A 20,412-nucleotide genomic window follows, 5' to 3' on the forward strand; every position below is an offset into this window, starting at 1 on the left:
CATGCAATTAATTTTCCCACCCTCCCACCGCAAAAATAAAAATAAATACGCAAATAAATATAACAACCCACCACCAAAAATACAAAACTCGACACGTGTTTCGCCTCTCTACGAGGCATCCTCAGGAGCTGATGTTGACGGTCCGAAGTCCCGCAACTGACTGATCGTCCCCAGAATGGTCGGCCATATTTATACTTTGTCCACCCCCCCTACCAAGCAAGTTAGATGGAAAAATTCGTAATAACGGCGATGACGCAACATTCAACTGCTCATTAAGGATTAACCCCCTATTGTTGTACCTAATTATCTCCAACTGTTCTAGAACCCCCAAACGCAGCCCTTTCTCACATACATGTAAAACATCAAAAGAATGATTCTCTGATACAGTATGGTCACTCTCTATCAAATGCTTTGCAAAATTGGATCTCTCTGGATGGTTGTGCCTGTATGATGCCATATGCTCCTTATACCTAGTAGTGAAATTGCGGCCCGTTTGGCCCACGTACACTTTGTTACAAACATCACAGCTCAACTTATAAACCCCAGATTTTTTCCCTTTCTCGATCCTATCTTTGCCGTTACAAAGTTTGGAGTGCAAAGTGTTATTTGTCCTAAAGGCCACAGGAATGCCGTTTGACTTCAAAATCTTATAAATCGTCGCTGCGCGTGCAAAATTCGCTATGTGATTTTTAACGATTTTTCGTTTTCAATGCCATTTTAAACCTTATTTCTAGATACATATGCTCCAAAAACAGCGTCGAGCTTATTTCAGTATTACAGGTTTTATCAAAAGTAGGTATGTGACGCCCATACATTGAATGTTCTTCCTATAATCGCTAACTGCAATAAATCACATAACTACATTATCTTCTTATAACAGCAGTTTTGGAATTGCGCCTGCTATGTGAATTATGACACATAGCTATATTTTTGGAAATATTGTATAATAAGATGTGTTAGATGTTTGTGCCCGATTTGTACAATCTCATACATAGCGATAATTTAGTACTATTTGTAGAAATCGTGAATGTTTCCAGATCGTGTGTTTTGCGTCACATAGCAGGCTTTTCTTATAAAAATCTTTTAAAACTTGTTTAAATGGTGTATGGTAGCTGGGTTTGTCGTCAAGTATAACCTCTATAAATGAGACAGAGTGTAGTTTCCTTTTTATTGAGACTATGTCTGAAAGTACTCACTCTGACCGAATAGTTATTTTTTAATATTAGTTAAAAATAAATCATTTCAAATTGATTTTTAAGATTAACTGTCAGAAATGTATAGTGTTTAGTATACTGACAAATTTCGTGTAGGGTTCAGTGTGTGTAAACGTATATTACAAACTATCGAAATAAGATAAATTTATGCTAAGTAACTCAAAAAAATAGCAAGTGATTTATCATTGCCTTGAAGTGGCAAGACATCGTTTTGTATGAAATTTTGTGTGATAAGATCTACCTATCCTTTCTGGAAACATTTTACAATAAATTAATGAAAATGAAATGTTTAATAAATGAAAAAAAGCTGAATTGAGAAATCACATAAAGTTTTGAATGACAAAGATTTTTTATCTTTTTCGGATCAAAAGGGAAAAATGGAACCCTTATACAATTATGTACTTTCTTGTCTATCCGTTTATCTATTTGTCAATATTCTTTATTTCGGAAAAACCCTATACTCAAGTGTACTGTACCGTTCCTTGAAGCTGTAAAAAAACCTTATTTCTAAGTAAATACAACATAGGTTAATTGAGTTGAAAAAAAATCTACACTCTCAAGGAAGTCAAAATTAATAGGGTACTTCCGGTTGACCTAAACTATAAAATTTGGAAAATAAATCGTATTACACCATACATCAGTACATGGTTATTAATATATAGTTGTGAGAAAAAAATAGTAAAATGTACACATAACCTTCGGTGTTCGAGCCAGACTAGCATTATCCGGTTTTTTCAAGTTAAACATGCATAATGAAAACTTATTCAATGCGTAAATGTTTACATAATACCACATTGAGCAACTTTGTAACTGAAATAACCTCCATTCATAAAAATTAATGGAATAAATATATTATTCTAGTTGTAATATATTGGTAGTAAAGTAATATATTAATTAAATCGAGTTTTTTATTATAGTATTGTGTATTAAGCTTATAGTATTAAATCGTGGTTTTTCTGAAATAATTTATTCGAAAATGAATTGATAAATTACAAATAAACAACAACATAGTTAATTCAAATCATATGATTAAATAACTATGTGACGATAAAGTGCACAAATTGTATTTTGTTCCTTAAGAATAAAATCTAGTTATGTGATTGTAAGACACATACCGATTATTTACGACTCAAATTATAATCGCTATGTAACATATTTATGAAAAAATATTTTTTTAACCTTATGATAACTAAAATATAATTTCAAGTAATTTCTTAATGTATGCAAAAGTGAAAATACTTATGCCATAAAAATATTGATTTATTTATGTTAAATAATTGCCGAAATAAACAGTTTTTTGTGTCTCCTGTAAAGTAGGTTAAAAACACATAGCGAAATTTGCACGCGCAGCGACGAAATGTCCTCTGACACTTTGCCAACATAAGTAATGCTCGCTTGACACCTCTTAACCGGTTCAGAAGGACGTGCCGCATACAACATATTGTTAACCATAACCATTCGCTTCTTTCTGATGATGCCATCAACGATTGATTTATCATAACCGTTCGAAACTGCCAAGTGGTAAATATTGTCCAATTCGGCTCGATGGAGAGTGACATAGGCTACTTTTTGTCTTTTTCTAACGCGAGCGAAGCCGCGGGCAAAAGCTAGTCCTATATAAATTATCCTTGGCCGTAACTGAACAACTTTTTCAATTACATCCTTTTCTATTTGGGACATAAAAATAAACTTTTTAACAAAAAATAAAACCGCCTTCAAAAATAAGCGCGTTACAAAACACGGAGAAACTAAAAAGCAAAAAATAATAAACCTTTGAATTCAGATTTCTTATCGTATTGCAATAATCTAAACATCCAAATTATAAACAAATCAATTATTTTTGTAGTCGGTACCAGACCTGTTCGTCGCCTTGCTATTGCCTGTTTGCCCCACCCAACCATACGTAGGCTGGTACCGACTCCAAAAATAATTGATTTGTTTATAATTTGGATGTTTAGATTATTGCAATACGATAAGAAATCTGAATTCAAAGGTTTATTATTTTTTGCTTTTTAGTTTCTCCGTGTTTTGTAACGCGCTTATTTTTGAAGGCGGTTTTATTTTTTGTTAAAAAGTTTATTTATTTGTTGATTTTTAGTGGTTCCTATTGATATTATATGTATCAGTCCGAATATATGCACACTAGTGAAAGAATTATCCTTTAACTCCTAACCATTGAGGAGTTGACCTTCCATCATCAGCTCAGCCACATAAAATTATTACCATCAGGCGTAAATACTGGTGTACCTTTGAAAAATACACTAAAAACATTACATGTGCCTATAACATTTGAAGAGTTCCCTCGATTTCTCCAGGATCCCATCATCAGACCCCGACTTGGTGCCAATGGGACCATCTCGGGGTTATACCCGTCCGATCAAAAAAAAATTTTGAAAATCGGTCCACAATTCTCGGAGATATCGAGTAACATACATACAAAAAAAAAAAACATTCAGTCGAATTGAGAACCTCCTCCTTTTTTGAAGTCGGTTAAAAAGAGATATTTATTTTTAACGAAAACATACTGAACGGAATACAGGCCCCATCGAAATAATGCTTTTACGATATCATTGCGGTACGATAATGAATTGGCAGTGTTGAAGTGATTGATAAAATGTCAGTTTTGTCATTGACAGATCGGTTTTGTACCGTATGAGCCGTTACCTTGAGTTTTAAAATATGTGACTCGATGGCGTCATCATCCAACTTGCGTTATCCCGGCATTTGCCGAGCCTGGGGTCCGCTTTGACAACTAATCGCAAGATTTGGTGTAGGCACTAGTTTTACGAGAGCAACTGCCGACCTTCCAACCCGAAGAGTAACTACGGCCTTGTTCGAGTTAGTCCGGTTCCCTCACGATGTTTTCCTTCACCGAAAAGCAACTGGCAAATATCAAATAAAATACAAGTTCCGAAAAAGTCATTGGTCCGAGCCGGGGTTCGAACCCGCGACTTCCGGATTGAAAGTCGCAGGCTCTTACCGCTAGGCCACCAGCGCTTCTGTGTTATTAGTGCATATAATAATACATTTCAATTTATTTCAATTTTATTTCAATTTGATTTATTTAAATTGATGATTGATTTTCTTTTTTTTTTTCAAGGACCTTTATAAAAATTACATATCGGCCCCTTGATTTTCAGTTTAAGTAAACTGAGGTTTAAAAAAAAACAATAACGTTAAAACTGATTTAAAGTGCTGGTTCTATGAATAACATTTAGATACTATTTATGTGAAAATACATTCAAACATAGTATACAAAATTGGTTGATTATAGCCTGACAAGTTTTTATTTGACCCTCGCCGCGTTGCGGATTTACAGTTGAACTAATTTCTTTTACTGGCAAGGATTTTTTTGACACCCGTCATCGAAAGTCATCGAATGTCAGTGATGTAAACTAGAAGTAAATATTTTAAAATTTCTAACGGTTTCATCGCAAATATGCCAAAAATAATATTTAAAAAAGTGAAAACAATTATACTGAACGTGATAAATTACGTACAACAAAAAAGGATGAAGGATTTCACAGCATTTCGATAACAATGTTCCGAGATAGGTTGTTGACATGTCCGGTACTGACGGTTTATAGTGCGGTTCTCCTGTATTGATTAGTTGGTTTCGATTTAGCTTAATATATGTTTTGTTCTTATTGATGGTGTCTGTAGCTCTGCCGTGAAAAATATTTAAAGAAATAAGGAGGCCGTTCCATCATTGCCAACAGTACAAAACAAGGTCCCACTAAAAAAAAAGAAAATCGAAACATCGACGACTACAAATATTAAAGGCACAAGATTCATGGATTTTAGGCTGTGCGGAAAGAAGTTAGCAAGTCTTAAAACCTAGCTTAATAAATTTTGATTCTCTAAAACCATGTTTTAATTTTCTACAAATATTAACGCGAAACCAGTACACACTGTCCCCATTATACATGACGTCCGCACATTATTGCCATATGAAAACGATTTGTAGCGACACTCTATCAGGGTCAAATAAAAACTTGTCAGGCTTTAGCGGGTTATTAAGTCGATATAGCGTTCGACATGTTTCGATCCAATTTTCGAGGATCTTTCTCAAGAGTAGCGACCCCGTCTTTACATGTCGAGAGCGCGACGCATACTGCGGGCGCTTGCTCGGTGTGCGCGGCTGCTGAGGCGGGGTCGCTACTCTTGAGAAAGATCCTCGAAAATTGGATCGAAACATGTCGAACGCTATATCGACTTAATACGTGAGTAACCCGCTTAAAATATTTTCAAAGAATATTTCATTAAATAATTTGATTTCTCCCCTACTTCTAATTTTTTTTTTTATACTACGTCGGTGGCAAACAAGTATACGGCCCGCCTGATGTAAAGCGGTCACCGTAACCTATGGACGCCTGCAACTCAAACAGTGTCACATGCGCGTTGCCACCCCATTAGAAACTTGTACATTCCCTTTTGCTGTGTTAAGTACACAGCAAAAAGGAGTGTACAAGTTCCAAGGAGGGTTCGGGTTGCCGACGACTCAAAGGACAATAAACGGAACAAGTTAGTTCCGTAAGTCCTCCCGTCATCAGCACACCGCACCCTCGTTGAGCTCTGGCAGCCTTACTCACCGACAGGAACACAACACTATGAGTAGGGTCTAGTGCTATTTGGCTGCGGTCTTCTGTAAGGCGGAGGTACTACCCCAGTTGGGCTCTGCTCTAGATTCGAGCGAGACGATATCCGCTGTGCTGTGCCCTACCACACAAAGCGGAATATCATTCGCTATGTCCTACCTCCTACACTATGCCCTACCTCCTACAATAAAAGTTAACAAAATTACACAAACGTATTATCACTACATAGTATAAAACAAAGTCGCTTTCTCTGTCCCTATGTCCCTATGTATGCTTAAATCTTTAAAACTACGCAACGGATTTTGATGCGGTTTTTTTTAATAGATAGAGTGATTGTAGAGGAAGGTTTACATGTAGGTATAGTACCCGTGCGAAGCCGGGGCGGGTCGCTAGTGTATAATAAAAACAAATATTCTACTATTTTGAGTCGTTGATGGCGGGAGCGGCCTCTTTACTATTATATTTTCTTTTTTATTTGCCATTTATTTTAATTTATTAATTTCGATCCTTTCAATAGTAATTTTAACTAATATTTCTTTAATCTAATAAATTTAACAAACATTATATTACCTACTTAAAGTGCCTTCTCTGAATAACCCCAACTCCCCTAGCATATTTCATGGAAAGTTGTGTAAACTTTATTGAACTAACTACAAGAACGCTTTGCGAACAAGTTGCTCACTCATTTCTTACTACGAGTATTAGTTGAATAGTTAGGAATTTCTAGATTTCCTCCCGACAAATAATAATGTGGAACTATGTTTGTTACAAAGAAACCGCTGAACAGATTTAGATGAAATTTGTTCTTTTGTTGGATATATGAAGAAGAATTTTCTTTTATTGTTTACTAGCTTTCGCCCGCGGCTTCGTTCGCGCTAAATTCGAAAATTGCGGAATGCTCCGTACAAACTTCCACCCTCCATTTTATGGAAGTGGGGGGTTAGAAAGAGACAAAAAGTAGCCTATGTCACTCTCCATCCCTTCAACTATCTCCACCCTCCACCTAAAAAATCACGTCAATTCGTCGCTCCGTTTTGCCGTGAAAGACGGACAAACAAACAGACTCACACACTTTCCCATTTATAATATTATTTATTTATTTATTTAATCTTTATTGCACAAAAGAAAAATCTTACAGTACAAAAAGGCGGACTTAATGCTTTAAGGCATTCTCTACCAGTCAACCTCAAGGCTAAGCAGAGAGACTGTGAGCGGTGCTACAATTTCAACAGTAAAAGGAAATAAAAGAAAGCATACTAAATAAACTATAAACATAAGTACACATATAATCTACAAATACATATACATACATATAACTGTACACACACACACACACATATATATATATATATACACGTATACACATACACACACATATATATATATTATACATATATATCATACGAAAGCGAAACATGTGAAACTAAGAGTTTTTCATTCTGCTAGCAAAGAGAGCTCGTAAGGATTTTTTGAAAGCGAACTTAGTTGGGGCGCTTTTAATTTATATATTTTTACTAGCTTTTACCCGCGGCTTCGCCCGCGTAATAAAAGTATTCATTAAGATTTTCATTTGGATCCGTAGGGACCGTAGGTTTCTCTGTAGGTATATTTATCTGCGATTATTTCGATTGCACATAATACTTTTGCTTGCAATGATTGTAGAAATATTACACATCGACCACAGCGTAGGTAATTCTATATACTTACGCTGGGGAAACCTTTATAAACATCCCACATAGCCCGTATTTCGACACTATGATCGGTGGGTAAAAAGTACTTTTTTCTATTATCCCTTACAATTTTTTACATTTTGCTTATACTTATCGCAAACGTAATCTTCAAGCAAGCAAACCACGATCGTCTTAGAGCACATTGATTGTAAGAGACCGCCGACCGATTATCCGTATCCCGCTAACGATACCCATATTATCCGTATCCGTATCCGTATCCGTATCGCTATCGCTATCGCTATCGCTATCGCTATCGCTATCGCTATCCCTATCCCTATCGCTATCCCTATCGCTATCCCTATCGCTATCCCTATCGCTATCCCTATCGCTACCCCTATCCCTATCCCTATCCCTATCCCTTATCAAGATGTTTAATGATATAACACTTTAAGTTCTCGCGCTTTGTACACACATTTGAAGTCACATACAGGTCGAACGCGATTAATTAACATTATTTTTACCTTTTTTCCCAACGTTTCGGCCAGGTTGCACTGGCCGTGGTCGCGGAAGACTGACGTCCCAGCAAAATGTCACCGGAGATGTAAACAACACAAAACTACCCGATATTAATTTATATAAATGTTCGGGGTAGACAAATAAATATAATCTACCCGCTTTTAGTTAATGTTTATTTCCCACCATGTTTATTTTAAAGGTAAAAATAATGTTAATTAATCGCGTTCGACCTGTATGTGACTTTAAATATATGTTTAATGATTTCTTATCAAGTGCTAAAATATAAAGTTTCATGGTTTTATCATTTAAAATTAAGAAATCCCATACAAACTTTCAACCTCTTTTTCAACGCCTTCATCCCTTTTTTTCGAAATAAAAAGTAGCCTATGTTCTGTCTCAGGGTCTAAAGATTGTCTGTTCCAAATTTCATCAAAATCGGTTGCGTGGTTTAAGCGGGAAAGCGTAACAGACAGACAGACAGACAGACAGACAGACAGACAGACAGAGTTACTTTCGCATTTATAATATTAGTATGGATAGTATGGATGGATGGATAGTATGGATAGTATGGATTAGTATGGAAGTATGGATTAGTAGGTATATTATAATATATTTATAGTATGGATCATCAACATCTTAAGTATATAAGATCTGCCTACCTACCGTAATTTGGGGTGAGTTGGGGTGAGTTGGGCCAAAACTGACTTTCAAACGTCGACAAAAGTTTTTTTATACATGTAACAAGTTTTTAACCCCCGACGCAAAAACGACGGGGTGTTATAAGTTGGACGTGTCTGTCTGTCTGTCTGTCTGTCTGTCTGTCTGTGTGTGTGTCTGTTTGTGACATCGTAGCTCCCGAACGGATGAACCGACAGACAGACAGACAGAAGTCAAACTTATAACACCCCGTCGTTTTTGCGTCGGGGGTTAAAAATACATAAATGTAGTAATTTTCATATTTTATGAATAGGGGTTGGTATATTTGTTTCTTCGTATTCGTGGGTTGCAATAACAACAGTGATCTTAAGGCCGTGGTCTATATGCAAGCGGTAAGCGGGGAATTAATGCCATTCATACTTTGCGTTCGAAAAAATGTATGGGGTACCTCATTATACCTCATATCATTGCTTGATTGTATGTAACGAACTTATTAAAAAGTCTCTGATCCTAAATTTGTGACGAATTGTATGTCCCGATATTATAGGCCTCATCATTATTTTTAAAATCGGGACTTAATCGCGTATAACTACATATTAAACTGACCTCCAACGTTTCAAGGACGGCGTTGTCCCCGTGGTCTCGGAGAAGACTGGCTTGAAATGACATCAACACCTTCTGACAGCCGCGCGAGTTTTTCGAACTACCCGCACTTGGTTTTGATTATCAACTTGAACTGTTTGCGCACTAGGGATGTTACTCTGTCGACATACAACACTGACGATATTTGATTTAACGACTGTCGATATTATTTTCGGCTTACACTTATTAATGACAGGATTCCATGTGGATGAGATCCTAAAACCTTCGTCCCGATTGAAATTGCGATGTTTTTTTATTTCAATGGCTTCACGCACTTTTCTACTGTAGAAATGGCGTTCCGTGGAAAGGATTTTAGGGTCATGTAGTTCGATCCAGTGGTTTGGCCCTGACTCTAACAAATGTTCAGCCACGGCAGACTTGTTGACCTGACGATTTCTCACAGCCGCGATGTGCTCCTTTACCCTTTCTTCTATGGTGCGCTTAGTTTCTCCAATGTAGGAGCTACCACAACTGCAATCAATTTTATAAACGCCAGGTGATTGAAACGGTATAACGTCCTTAGGTGATCTTAGGCTTCCTGCAACTTTGGATAATGGCGTGTACACCGTCTTTATAGAGTACTTTCCAAGTACTGTACCAACCTAGGCCTCATCTATCATACCGAACATATTGAAATGTAATGCTGCTCCGAAATATTTGAGTACCTAGACCGCTACCATATATCTGATGGCGACTGTACAGCGGGGCAAATCTCGACTGGGGGTCAAATGTAACTGGTCCATTTTTTCCATGTTTTACAATGTTTACATTATCAAATAGAGTGTCCACCGGTTATACAGAGTGGGGCCTGTAACAAAGGCGAATAATTGAACTCTAGGCTATTCTCCTTATACTGATCAACATTTGTTCGGCGACTTTTAAAAATAACTTGTATTTTGATTTTTATCACCCTTGAAAGTTTTTTCTAAGAGGTAATGTATTGCGAATTCTGTTAAGTCTAAAGTGTGACAGACAACGTCAATGACAACAATAATGGCGTACATTGAAGCTAATATTTATTTTGTATGAAAAATTAAAAATTTAAAGACTTCATAATTTTTAAAAGTCGCTGAACAAATGTTGATCAGTATAAGGAGAATAGCCTACAGTTCAATTATTCGCCTTTGTTACAGGCCCCACTCTGTATATGGTAGGCGTGTTCAGTGGATACATGTAGAACTCAACAGCATAGTGTAATTATGGAAAAAATGGATTAGTTACAATTGCCCCATAGTCGAGATTTGCCCCGCCGTACCTTGGTCTTTTGTTTTGTGACTTAGCAAAATTATGAATTGTGTTTAAATCCACAAAGGGGCGGCGGTATAAAGATGTTACAAGGGAGCCAAATTACATATTTACGACGAAGCGAAGGATGTTATAATTGAATCCTGAGCGTAACGAGGGATTCTGAAATATAATCCTGAGCGTAGTGAGAGATTTGAGTATTAACGCCCAATGTGTTAATTATTTTGCTAACATGTGACACATATACGGCTCTTCACATTTACCTATGACCTATGAGGATATCAAAATATATGAATTACCGCTGTTGTAAAAATAATACACACTTATTCGCCACAATTTGTTTATAGATTATTTTATGTGCAAAGCCATTTCGTTGCGTGAATATTTTATACTGACAACATAAAGTCATTGAACAGAAAAGTGCTACTTTGCTACCTCCTCACAGAAAAGAAAAGTACTCTTTCCGAATGGGTGATGTGAAAAATCTCCAGGAAATTTACTCCGCCAGACGCAATTAACCCTATTGACCTCTTACCAGCAGCGGCTGGTCCATACAGGCCGATTCCCACCGGCTTGCCTAAAATTGATTACTATTAAAGTACCTAATGTAAAGGTAGGTTTTTTTTTGCTTTGGTGTTGCCTAGCAGAAATTTTCACCAGTCGCCACTGCTACCTACATACCTGGCTTTACAGCCTGGGAAGAATCTACTCTAACTCTTTTTTCATTCAAAAGTGAAACATGAACTGCCTTGATATGCCGCTATGTGCACCGCGTCGCGTGCGTCCAGGCCACAGCCTTAACTGATGTTTACCCACACTGTTTGTTGAGCCGACTCGATATTGTACAAAATGGAGGCTCTCGGTCTTCCTGTTTTTTTGACTGATGGCAAATATGTTGTATTTTGATATAGGACATAAAAAGGGTTTCGGCTAGTAGGGGCCCACAGTATGTCACACGAAATTTTCGATTATTGAAACCCCCAATTCTGTATCCCTTTGACATGGATTGTGACATTTAGTATGACCCCCCCCCCTCTTGGCTGTGACGTACGTACCTAATATGTGGATGACGCCGTATTTTAGGTACTTTACTATTACCAAATACATATATAACTCCGTATAAACAGATAAAGTATAAGAAAAAAACGTAAGTACCATACAGAAAAAGGCACGGTGGCCTAGATGGCACTACACCTTTGGAGAATGCTTAGCTAGATGGCGCTAATATTAATATTTGACATTTTAACACATATCAAGCTAAGAATATGGGCCAAATTGTCAAAACTGAAGTTAATAAGTTTTAAGCCTGTGTCAAGAGATGGCATTGGCAGTCTATGCACTCTGATTACACATTTTACTTCGCCAGTAACTCTCTATAATACTCGATCCTCTTTGCTATTACATATTTCTGTAAGTTCAACCCATCAGTGTTTCAGGGACCAGAGCTGAGAGCGACCGCGGGTGAGTAATGGAGGCAAATTCCTTGTTAATGATAAATCATCGAATTCAGAACAGACTGTAGGTACAGAATATGTAATAGGCAAGAACGAATGAAGAATAGTTATTTGTTTTACAAGAGAGCGAAGTTATTGTTTAACTCCTAATAGATAGCAAAGTTGTATCAAGAGCGTAGCGTTAGAAATTAAAGTTTTGAGCCTTGTTACTCAATGGGAGATTAATGATTAAGGTACTTACCTAAACTGTTTCCAAGTAGTTTAACTGAGTCAACAAAAACTCGTGGCGTTTTCAGCTTGTCTTCAAATTGTTACCATTGCCACTCGCCTTTTTTCATTACAAGCTATTATGAATAGTTCATTAAATTTATATTATGATTTTAATCTAACCTAATTATCAGAGCAATTTATTGTTGTAATTATTGTTCATAATAATATTGAGTCTATAATATACAGTTTCATTCATATAAAAATAACTTCTCTTAAACACCGGTTGCATAATAGTACATTGTGCAACAAGGGGAGGAAGTTGAATATTACTAACGAGAGTAAGTTAAATCGCGACGGCTTGCCGGAGCGATTTAAAGACTCGAGTTAGTAATATTCATACTCCCCGAGTTACACACAATGTTTTTCATCACACTCGCAATGTAAAAAATATGTAAATAGATGTAAAAAAGTTAAGTACGGTACAAGAAATTTCATTATTCCCTTGGGAGAACGATTTTTCTACAACTCACGCTCCAACTGCATGCAATAGCACATTTAAAGTGCGGGTGTGATGAAAAATAGTATAAAAAGTACTTACCCATTCCTGTTTAGGTGCTGGTAATGTTTTATCCTGTGGGCTTGGTCGGCACTATAAGCACTTTAAACTGGCAACGTCGTCGATTGCTGTGATACCTGATGCCCACCACAATCATTTGAAAATGGAATGTCGTAGGAATATTTAATTTATAATAAAAATTAGAAGTAGGTACTGTGTTTGTATATTTAAAATAAGAGGTACACAAGAAATAATAAAACATTTCACAGATTTGCCCGTATAGCTTTACAGCCTGTATATACTATGAAACTATAACGTTACGAATAACACTTGCACACTCTAAAGTACGTATATACGATCAAAGACATATGTAACTCCGTATAAACAGCTACAGTCTAAGAAAAAAAAACGTACCTCAGAACAATGTAGAAATAGGTACGGTGGCCTAGATGGCGTTACAACTTTGGGGGACGCTCGGCTAGATGGCGCTAATATTAATATTTGACATTTTAACACATATCAAGCTAAGAATATGGGCCAAATGGTCAAAACTGAGGTTCAAAAGTTTTAAGCCTGTGTCAAGAGATGTCAGTCTATGCATGCACTGTGATTACACATTTTACTTCGACAGTAACTCTCTATAATACTCGATCCTCTTTGTTATATACGATGGATAATAAAATTAGGACGCTTATATTGCTACATGTAATCCTGTATTCTAAAAGTAGGTACTTAATTAAAACTTAAGACAAGGAACATCATAATTTAGACCCGAATGTTATCCAGAAAAGTTTTCTCTCCCGCCGGGGCAACTTGGATGACGGTTGACAAACTTGAAACGGAAAAGTTTCGGAGATATAGGGGTATATTTCAGCTGGATAGCAGTTTTGTAAATAAATGTCTTCATTATAGTTATTTTTCAGGCTGATGGATTGCAATCCACCTTATTTCAGACCAAAGTCCATACAGTGAGGATTACACTTTAAAAACTTATTCTAATTAAATAAATAGGAGCGAATTTGATAACCCCGATACTACAAAGGTTAAGTAAACGTCATCATTTCAAAGGTATTCTATAATTAATCCTTTATAGGGCACTTGTCTAAAAGAAACACCCTGTATGATTACCTTTTTGTATTTTTTCCTGTATAAAATGGTACAGGATGGCGATGAGGTTTGGATTCACGATTTTTTGAGTCTTCACAGTTAAAGGGTTAAAATAACAGTTTAACAACAAGGCTGTCAAACTTGTTGCCAAGTTATGTTGGTCAGACTCTATTTATTTATTAAATAACTCCTACCTAAATAATGATTCCCAAAATGTATTTGAAATCGGACGGGCCGGTCATAAATATATCATCGTCGAAATAAAACCGGACGCATCCGGCGCCGGCCGATATCCGGTTCCGGCCGGGAATCGAACCCGGCCGAATGGCTAAATATACAGGGTGGAAATGTGTACGGGGTAATATTAATAACCTAACCACAAAATTAAAATTTTGAAAAAACCCCCGACCACGACATAGTGGACCGATTTTCATGAAACATTGCTAAGAACACTCCCGACTAACTCGTCAGCTTTCAAACAAAAAAAAACTAAATCGAAATCGGTTCACCCGTTCGGGAGCTACGGTGCCACAGACAGACACACACAGACAGACAAACAGACAGACACAGACACGTCGTTTTTGCGTCGGGGGTTAAAAAGTAGAAGAAAAATATTAATTACCAAAGTTCAGGGTAAACAGTAGGTAGTTAGGTGCCAAAATTAAATAATATAAGATTTTAAAATAGAATCCTGAGCGTAATGAGAGATTCAAGTATTAACGCTTCAAATTGAAATGATTTTGGTAACTTATTCAAGTACCTATGACGAATTCATCATGTTTTAAATAATTATTCAAATAAAAATATTACCTATGCAACCAAGTACATAATAATATCCTATGACAGAAAACATTCACTTTGATTCCGCCTAGCAAGGAGTAAAAGTGCCCTTTGATCCCGTCTATCAGCGAAAAAAAAAGCCTTTTTCAATGCTTTTTCTCCAAGGCTATATTTACTTCTCTTTGACTGGGTTAAGGGGCTTCACACGGTTTTCATCGATTTTCACAAGTTTTGAGTTGAAACTCCTAAATTTGCACTACACATAGAATTGTAAAACTAACGGCCATCGATTCTTCAATCTTTTATCTCTATTTATAAGAGCCATATTTTTTACTAAACATACCAAACTTACATACCTTAACAAAAAACCAGCTAAAATTGTTCAACATTGAAGCCAAATATCACAGAAACAATGAGCTGTGAAGTAATTATGAGATACTATTTCGTTTAAAAACGATGCAGTTAATAAGTATGATAGGTTTTAGAAACTATCATAATATCAATGGATTCAAATAGAAGGTCATTGGCGCAGAGAACACCCTTAAGTATTAACAGTATTAACATTATTGGCGTTCTTTAAATATAACGGAAAATCGATCCCTTGCCACCGAGACGATATTTCTGGCCTACACAAAAACCATATTAAGACGATACAGGAGCGAAAATGCTAAAATGGAAGGGGGGGTTCCTTTCAATTTGGGAATTTTAGTTAAATATACTAGGATTATTAACTAGATTTATCGAATAAAAACTGTCCATTAAGAACAACTGAGTTAAAAGATATTGCGAAAAAATCTTTAAAATCGAGTTTTCGCTTTTGACTATTTCCTCCTTCAAAACTTAATCAATCGGAACGAAATTTGAGAATCTGAATAACAATGAAATAGCCTGTGTCAGACCGTTTAGTTTTTTTGGCTAATTAAATTTTTCGTTGGCTCTGGCGTCTTTAAAAATTAAAATATGAAAATAATCAAAACGGTCCGACACAGATAAAAATAATACTCGTAATAATCTGTGCTGAAAAAATCATTGCTCTATCTTCAAAAACCAGGAAGGAAACAGTCACGAGCGTTTATATGGAGAATTGACCCCTCCTGTATCGTCTTAAATGTAGCATTAGCTTCTGCCCCTGTCTTTATACGTGTAAAATATTTAAGAATTTTAAGTGATTCACGGTTAGTTTCACTAAACTTATATGCATGCAACTGCGTCAAAATAGCGGGACCTCAATAAAAATCAAAAAGGTAATCACGGTACATATCCCGCTCAATATAAGTCTAATGTAAAATATTTTTCACCACACCAACTGGTAAAGGCTCTCTTGAACGGTTAGCAAAATTGCATTTTATCCACAAGAGTGCAAAGTAATTTCAAACAAATTTTAACTTGACAGGGGAATAGACTAAAGACTTTTCCTGACAGCTTTTATCTATATAGTATTTTAAAGATATGCACGACCCTGGAAATGACGAATAACAGTATGGGAGTAGAAAAAAGTTAGTAATGTTGTGTATGTTTATATATTATGACGTATTATTTATGGTTGTATGTATTGTGTCCTAAAAGTACTAAATTATCTTGTTTTAATCACGTTTTGCACCGCCTACAACTTTTCTGCTTTGCCTAATGGTTGACTGGTAGAGAATGCCTTACGGCATTAAGTTCGTCTTTTGTACGCTGTTTTTTTTTGTGCAATAAAGATTAAATAAATAAATAAATAAAATGTAACACCGTTTTCCGCCCTTTCTGGACCCACGCTGTAACACAATTGTTTATGATTGATTACAGAGCCGTAAAAAACAACTTTCGACCCTTACTAATTAATATTTAATTAAACGTTTAAATTAATGTACGTTTTTATAAAGTTTACGGTGCGATTTTGCTCAATTAATCCGTCCAAAACAGCGGTTTGTTTTTTTAGCGTTGTTGTTTTGTTTCACTGTTTTTATTACTTCAGCACTTGTTTTTAACCCCCGACGCAAAAACGACGGGGTGTTATGAGTTTGACGTGTCTGTCTATCCGTTTGTCTGTCTGTCTGTCTGTCTGTGTGTCTGTCTGTGGCATCGTAGCTCCCGAACGGATGAACACATTTCGATTTAGTTTTTTTTTTGTTTGAAAGCTGAGTTAGTCGGGAGTGTCCTTATCCATGTTTCATGAAAATCGGTCCTATGTCGCGGTCGGGGTTTTTTCAAAATTTTAATTTGGTGGTTATTATTTTTACTTCATTATATTGAAACTATTAAAAAATAACTTTGGCTGCTGAAAACTATCCCACTAACATAGTGAAGTGTATAATTCAGTTGTGATATTTTTGATACACTAAATGCATATCGGTTGTTAACATGAAGAACCCGATGCGTTTGTTTGTATGACATATGATGATGTAGAAGTCGACAGTGGGACATGGATTCAAGATTGGAGGCAATCTGTCGCTGCAATGCAATATCACAATGTCGTTTTGTTTTAACCCCTTAATTGCTAAAAGTATCATCGAAACAGTTTCATGTGCTCTGTCTACCCCTTTTGGGTATACAGCCGGGAGCCTGACGGCTCGCCAAACCGTTTTGAATGTGGCAAGTATTAAGTCACTTTTGTATGAGAACAGTGTGTTGCTATGTTGTTGCTATAATGTGTGTGCTTTTAAAAATATTTTAAAACTTAAAAGCTTTTTTTTATACACATAGGGTTAAAGTATTTATTATCGTACAAACTGATGTAGATAAAATGAGTGAAAGTTAAATCGTTGCAAAATTACACGCTATTTTATGCAAAATGCCGCCATTAAGCTCCGCGTAATAAATTGTCCACATTCCTGAACGTGTGATGTGATGTTAATGTTTTATAAAATCGTACACATTTTACTTTTAAATGTAATCATCATCAGTACAAGGCTAATACCTGCTACAAAGGTTCGTACATATACAGATGGTTACAGCATCTGTGTAATCTTCTACTACGATAAGGTTAATAAGATCGATATGTTTGGGGAGGCCCTAAGTGTGTGAGTTAAGGCACTAGTTTCGTAGTAAACTTAATTGTATTTGACCTTAAGAACCTTCCCTTAAAGTTAACGGGAATAAAAATAACAAACTATATAATCCCAAATCTTGAGATTAGTTGTCAAAGCGGACCCTAGGCTCCCATGAGCCGTGGCACATGCCGAGATAACGTAAGGAGGATGATGACACTGTGTAGGATATAGACACAGTATATGGAACTTGACAAATGGCGTGTAGGACCGTTCTCGGCCCTCGACTTGTAAAGTCCCTGTATAAATCACCTTGTACCGTCCCTCTGACGTTTATTTACCCCACTCTGTAACTCATTTGTGAGAACACACTGATTTTTGTAAGAAGAAAATAAAAAAATAAAATTTTGAAAAAACCCCCGACCGCGACATAGTGGACCCATTTTTATGAAACATGGCTAAGAACACTCCCGACTAACTCAGCTTTCAAACAAAAAAAAACTAAATCTAAATCGGTTCCTCTTCGGGAGCTACAATACCAAAGACAGACAAATAGACAGGCAGACACGTCAAATTTATAACACCCCGTCGTTTTTGCGTCGGGGGTTAAAAAAAAACGGCACGTATTTAACCGGGCGACTAAATAACCATAGAAATGGGTATCAAAAATAATAGTTTGGCGACTAAAATGGGGCCTCAAATTATTTCAATATGAGGTAGCATTTTAATGTCATTACGGCTACGGTTTATTCAGACGCGAGTACCAACTATTTATTTGGCAACTGAATTATTATATTGGAAACAATTTAAGAGATACAGTTTAATCGGAAAACGGCTATCTATTAATATAAAATATACAGTTCTTTTAAAATATTTATATAGCAAATTAACATAAAAAGTACATTTAAAATTTATACATCGGCACTCATCACCTGAGCTGTTATTTTAATTAAAAAAAAGAATTCTTATAAAATATAATGGTCGACAAAATATTATACTTATGGGTAAGAAATTAGGTGTTTGGGGGTGCTGGCAACTTCGACTCTATACAATGAATTTAACTTTTCATGACGTTTACTCTATCGAATCTAAGGCCGGTCTTACGCAGTCTTAACATCACTCTGAAAGATTCATTTTTTTGGCAGTAAAACCTTACTCAGAATATGTCTTTTTATAAATCGTTCCGCAGATTTTATAATATCGAATCTTATGCTGGCATAATGTTAATGAGCAAAATAATCTTCTGAATTAAGAGTATTTCCGTAGATTTTTGTTTGCATAATATTTAGGCAGTAAAAATTTGTCCATCTTCTTCCTATTTCTGTTTTGATAATGAGTCTTATGTGTTGGGGATGCAAGATACCTAACACTCCTCCTCGCTTCGCTCGTCGTCGTACCTAACGGTGCCTCTGGGGCTGTATTTCATTTCCTTTTTGCTATCGTTGTTTTGTTCATACAAAGTACCTAAGAATTATGCCATAGCAAATTTGGTAGGACTTATATTCTACTAAAAATAATCTAACCCTAACCCACTTTTCTGCTAGCAGAAAATAATTCTGCTCTTGTACCTCTAATATTATACTATACGATTATCACGGTATTTTTTTTAAATACCATGTCGGTGGTAAACAAGCATACGATCGGCCTGATGGAAAGTGGTCACCGTAACCTATGGACGCCTGCAACTCAAGGGGTATCATATGCGCGTTACCGACCCATAAGAAGGTTATACACTCTTTTTTGCTGTGTACTTATTATAAAATGATATGGTACGCGTTCCCTTATAGAGATATTTAAATACTACTCGTGGTTTACGGGTCGCAAATACGATGTTTGAATAGAATAGAATAAACATATATTCGTGAACACAGGCAAGACAAAATGCACATAATAAAACAAGACAGAAAGGAATGAAGTGCCACGAAATGGCCTCACCTCAGCATGTTGCTGGACTTCCAGCGCTGATCTTCCGATGAGACCATCGGTACGTAGGTAGCTACGCATCAACCCGTTTTCATAAAAAAACGATTTTATATGTGTTTTTAAAAAAACATACTTCCCATTAATTTTTTTAGTTGCCTCCTCAATTTAAATACTACTTTAAACGATGAGCTAAGTATAATTATTTAGGTGCTAACATCTATATGACTACAAATATTAAAAATCTTACGCTTTACAATACTAGGTGCCAATTATTATTTTAGTCGCCAAAGTATTGTTTAATGTTCCTCGGAAATATTTTTGTCGCTTGAAATTTGCTGCCGTTTTTTCAATAATAATGATGCTTAATATTTGAGGCTCATGTATTTTTTTTGTCGCCACAATATTAAAACACAGCCAAATTATATTATTGTATGCCCGACTTAACTTCCCGTTTAATATTTTAGTTGCCCGGTTAATTATATGCCAAAAAAAACACACCAACACAGGGAAATACTTTCCACCAAAAAAAAACACCAAAAGTCGATTGAATTCATACCTAATATCAACTAATATAATTATTCATCCAATTTTTACAGCTAACAACGACACGTAAAAAGTATGAAACTTTGCGCACATGTGGATAAAATGTAACTTTATCAACCCGGCGATAATGATTGCACATTTATCACGTTTTTCGTCTTCGTAGAGCGTTGTCTCTTTCTTGCTTATGTGACGTTAATAGGCGAGACGACTAAAAAAACTAATTAGTCCGTCAGTTAGATTATCTAAGAATTTTAGACACGTATTTTTTCTTTTTTCTCGTAAACGAAAAATGACGACGGTACAGTGCTTTGAAGTTTCGCGTGACGTC

General features: G+C 36.1%; 1 protein-coding gene across 1 annotated transcript in view; it reads right to left on the bottom strand.

Annotated features, from left to right (window-relative positions):
- The window catches only part of LOC125239177 (Kv channel-interacting protein 4-like), a 34,995-nt gene extending 22,099 nt beyond the window's left edge, over positions 1-12,896 (bottom strand). Inside the window, exon 1 of the mRNA XM_048146688.1 lies at positions 12,805-12,896. Within this exon, the coding sequence (XP_048002645.1) occupies positions 12,805-12,808 (4 nt within the window). The 5' untranslated portion in view covers positions 12,809-12,896. The remainder of the gene's footprint in view (positions 1-12,804) is intronic.
- Positions 12,897-20,412: the final 7,516 nt, after the last annotated feature.

This window comes from Leguminivora glycinivorella, chromosome 25 (genome assembly GCF_023078275.1).
Source record: "Leguminivora glycinivorella isolate SPB_JAAS2020 chromosome 25, LegGlyc_1.1, whole genome shotgun sequence".
Classification (NCBI taxonomy): domain Eukaryota; kingdom Metazoa; phylum Arthropoda; class Insecta; order Lepidoptera; family Tortricidae; genus Leguminivora; species Leguminivora glycinivorella.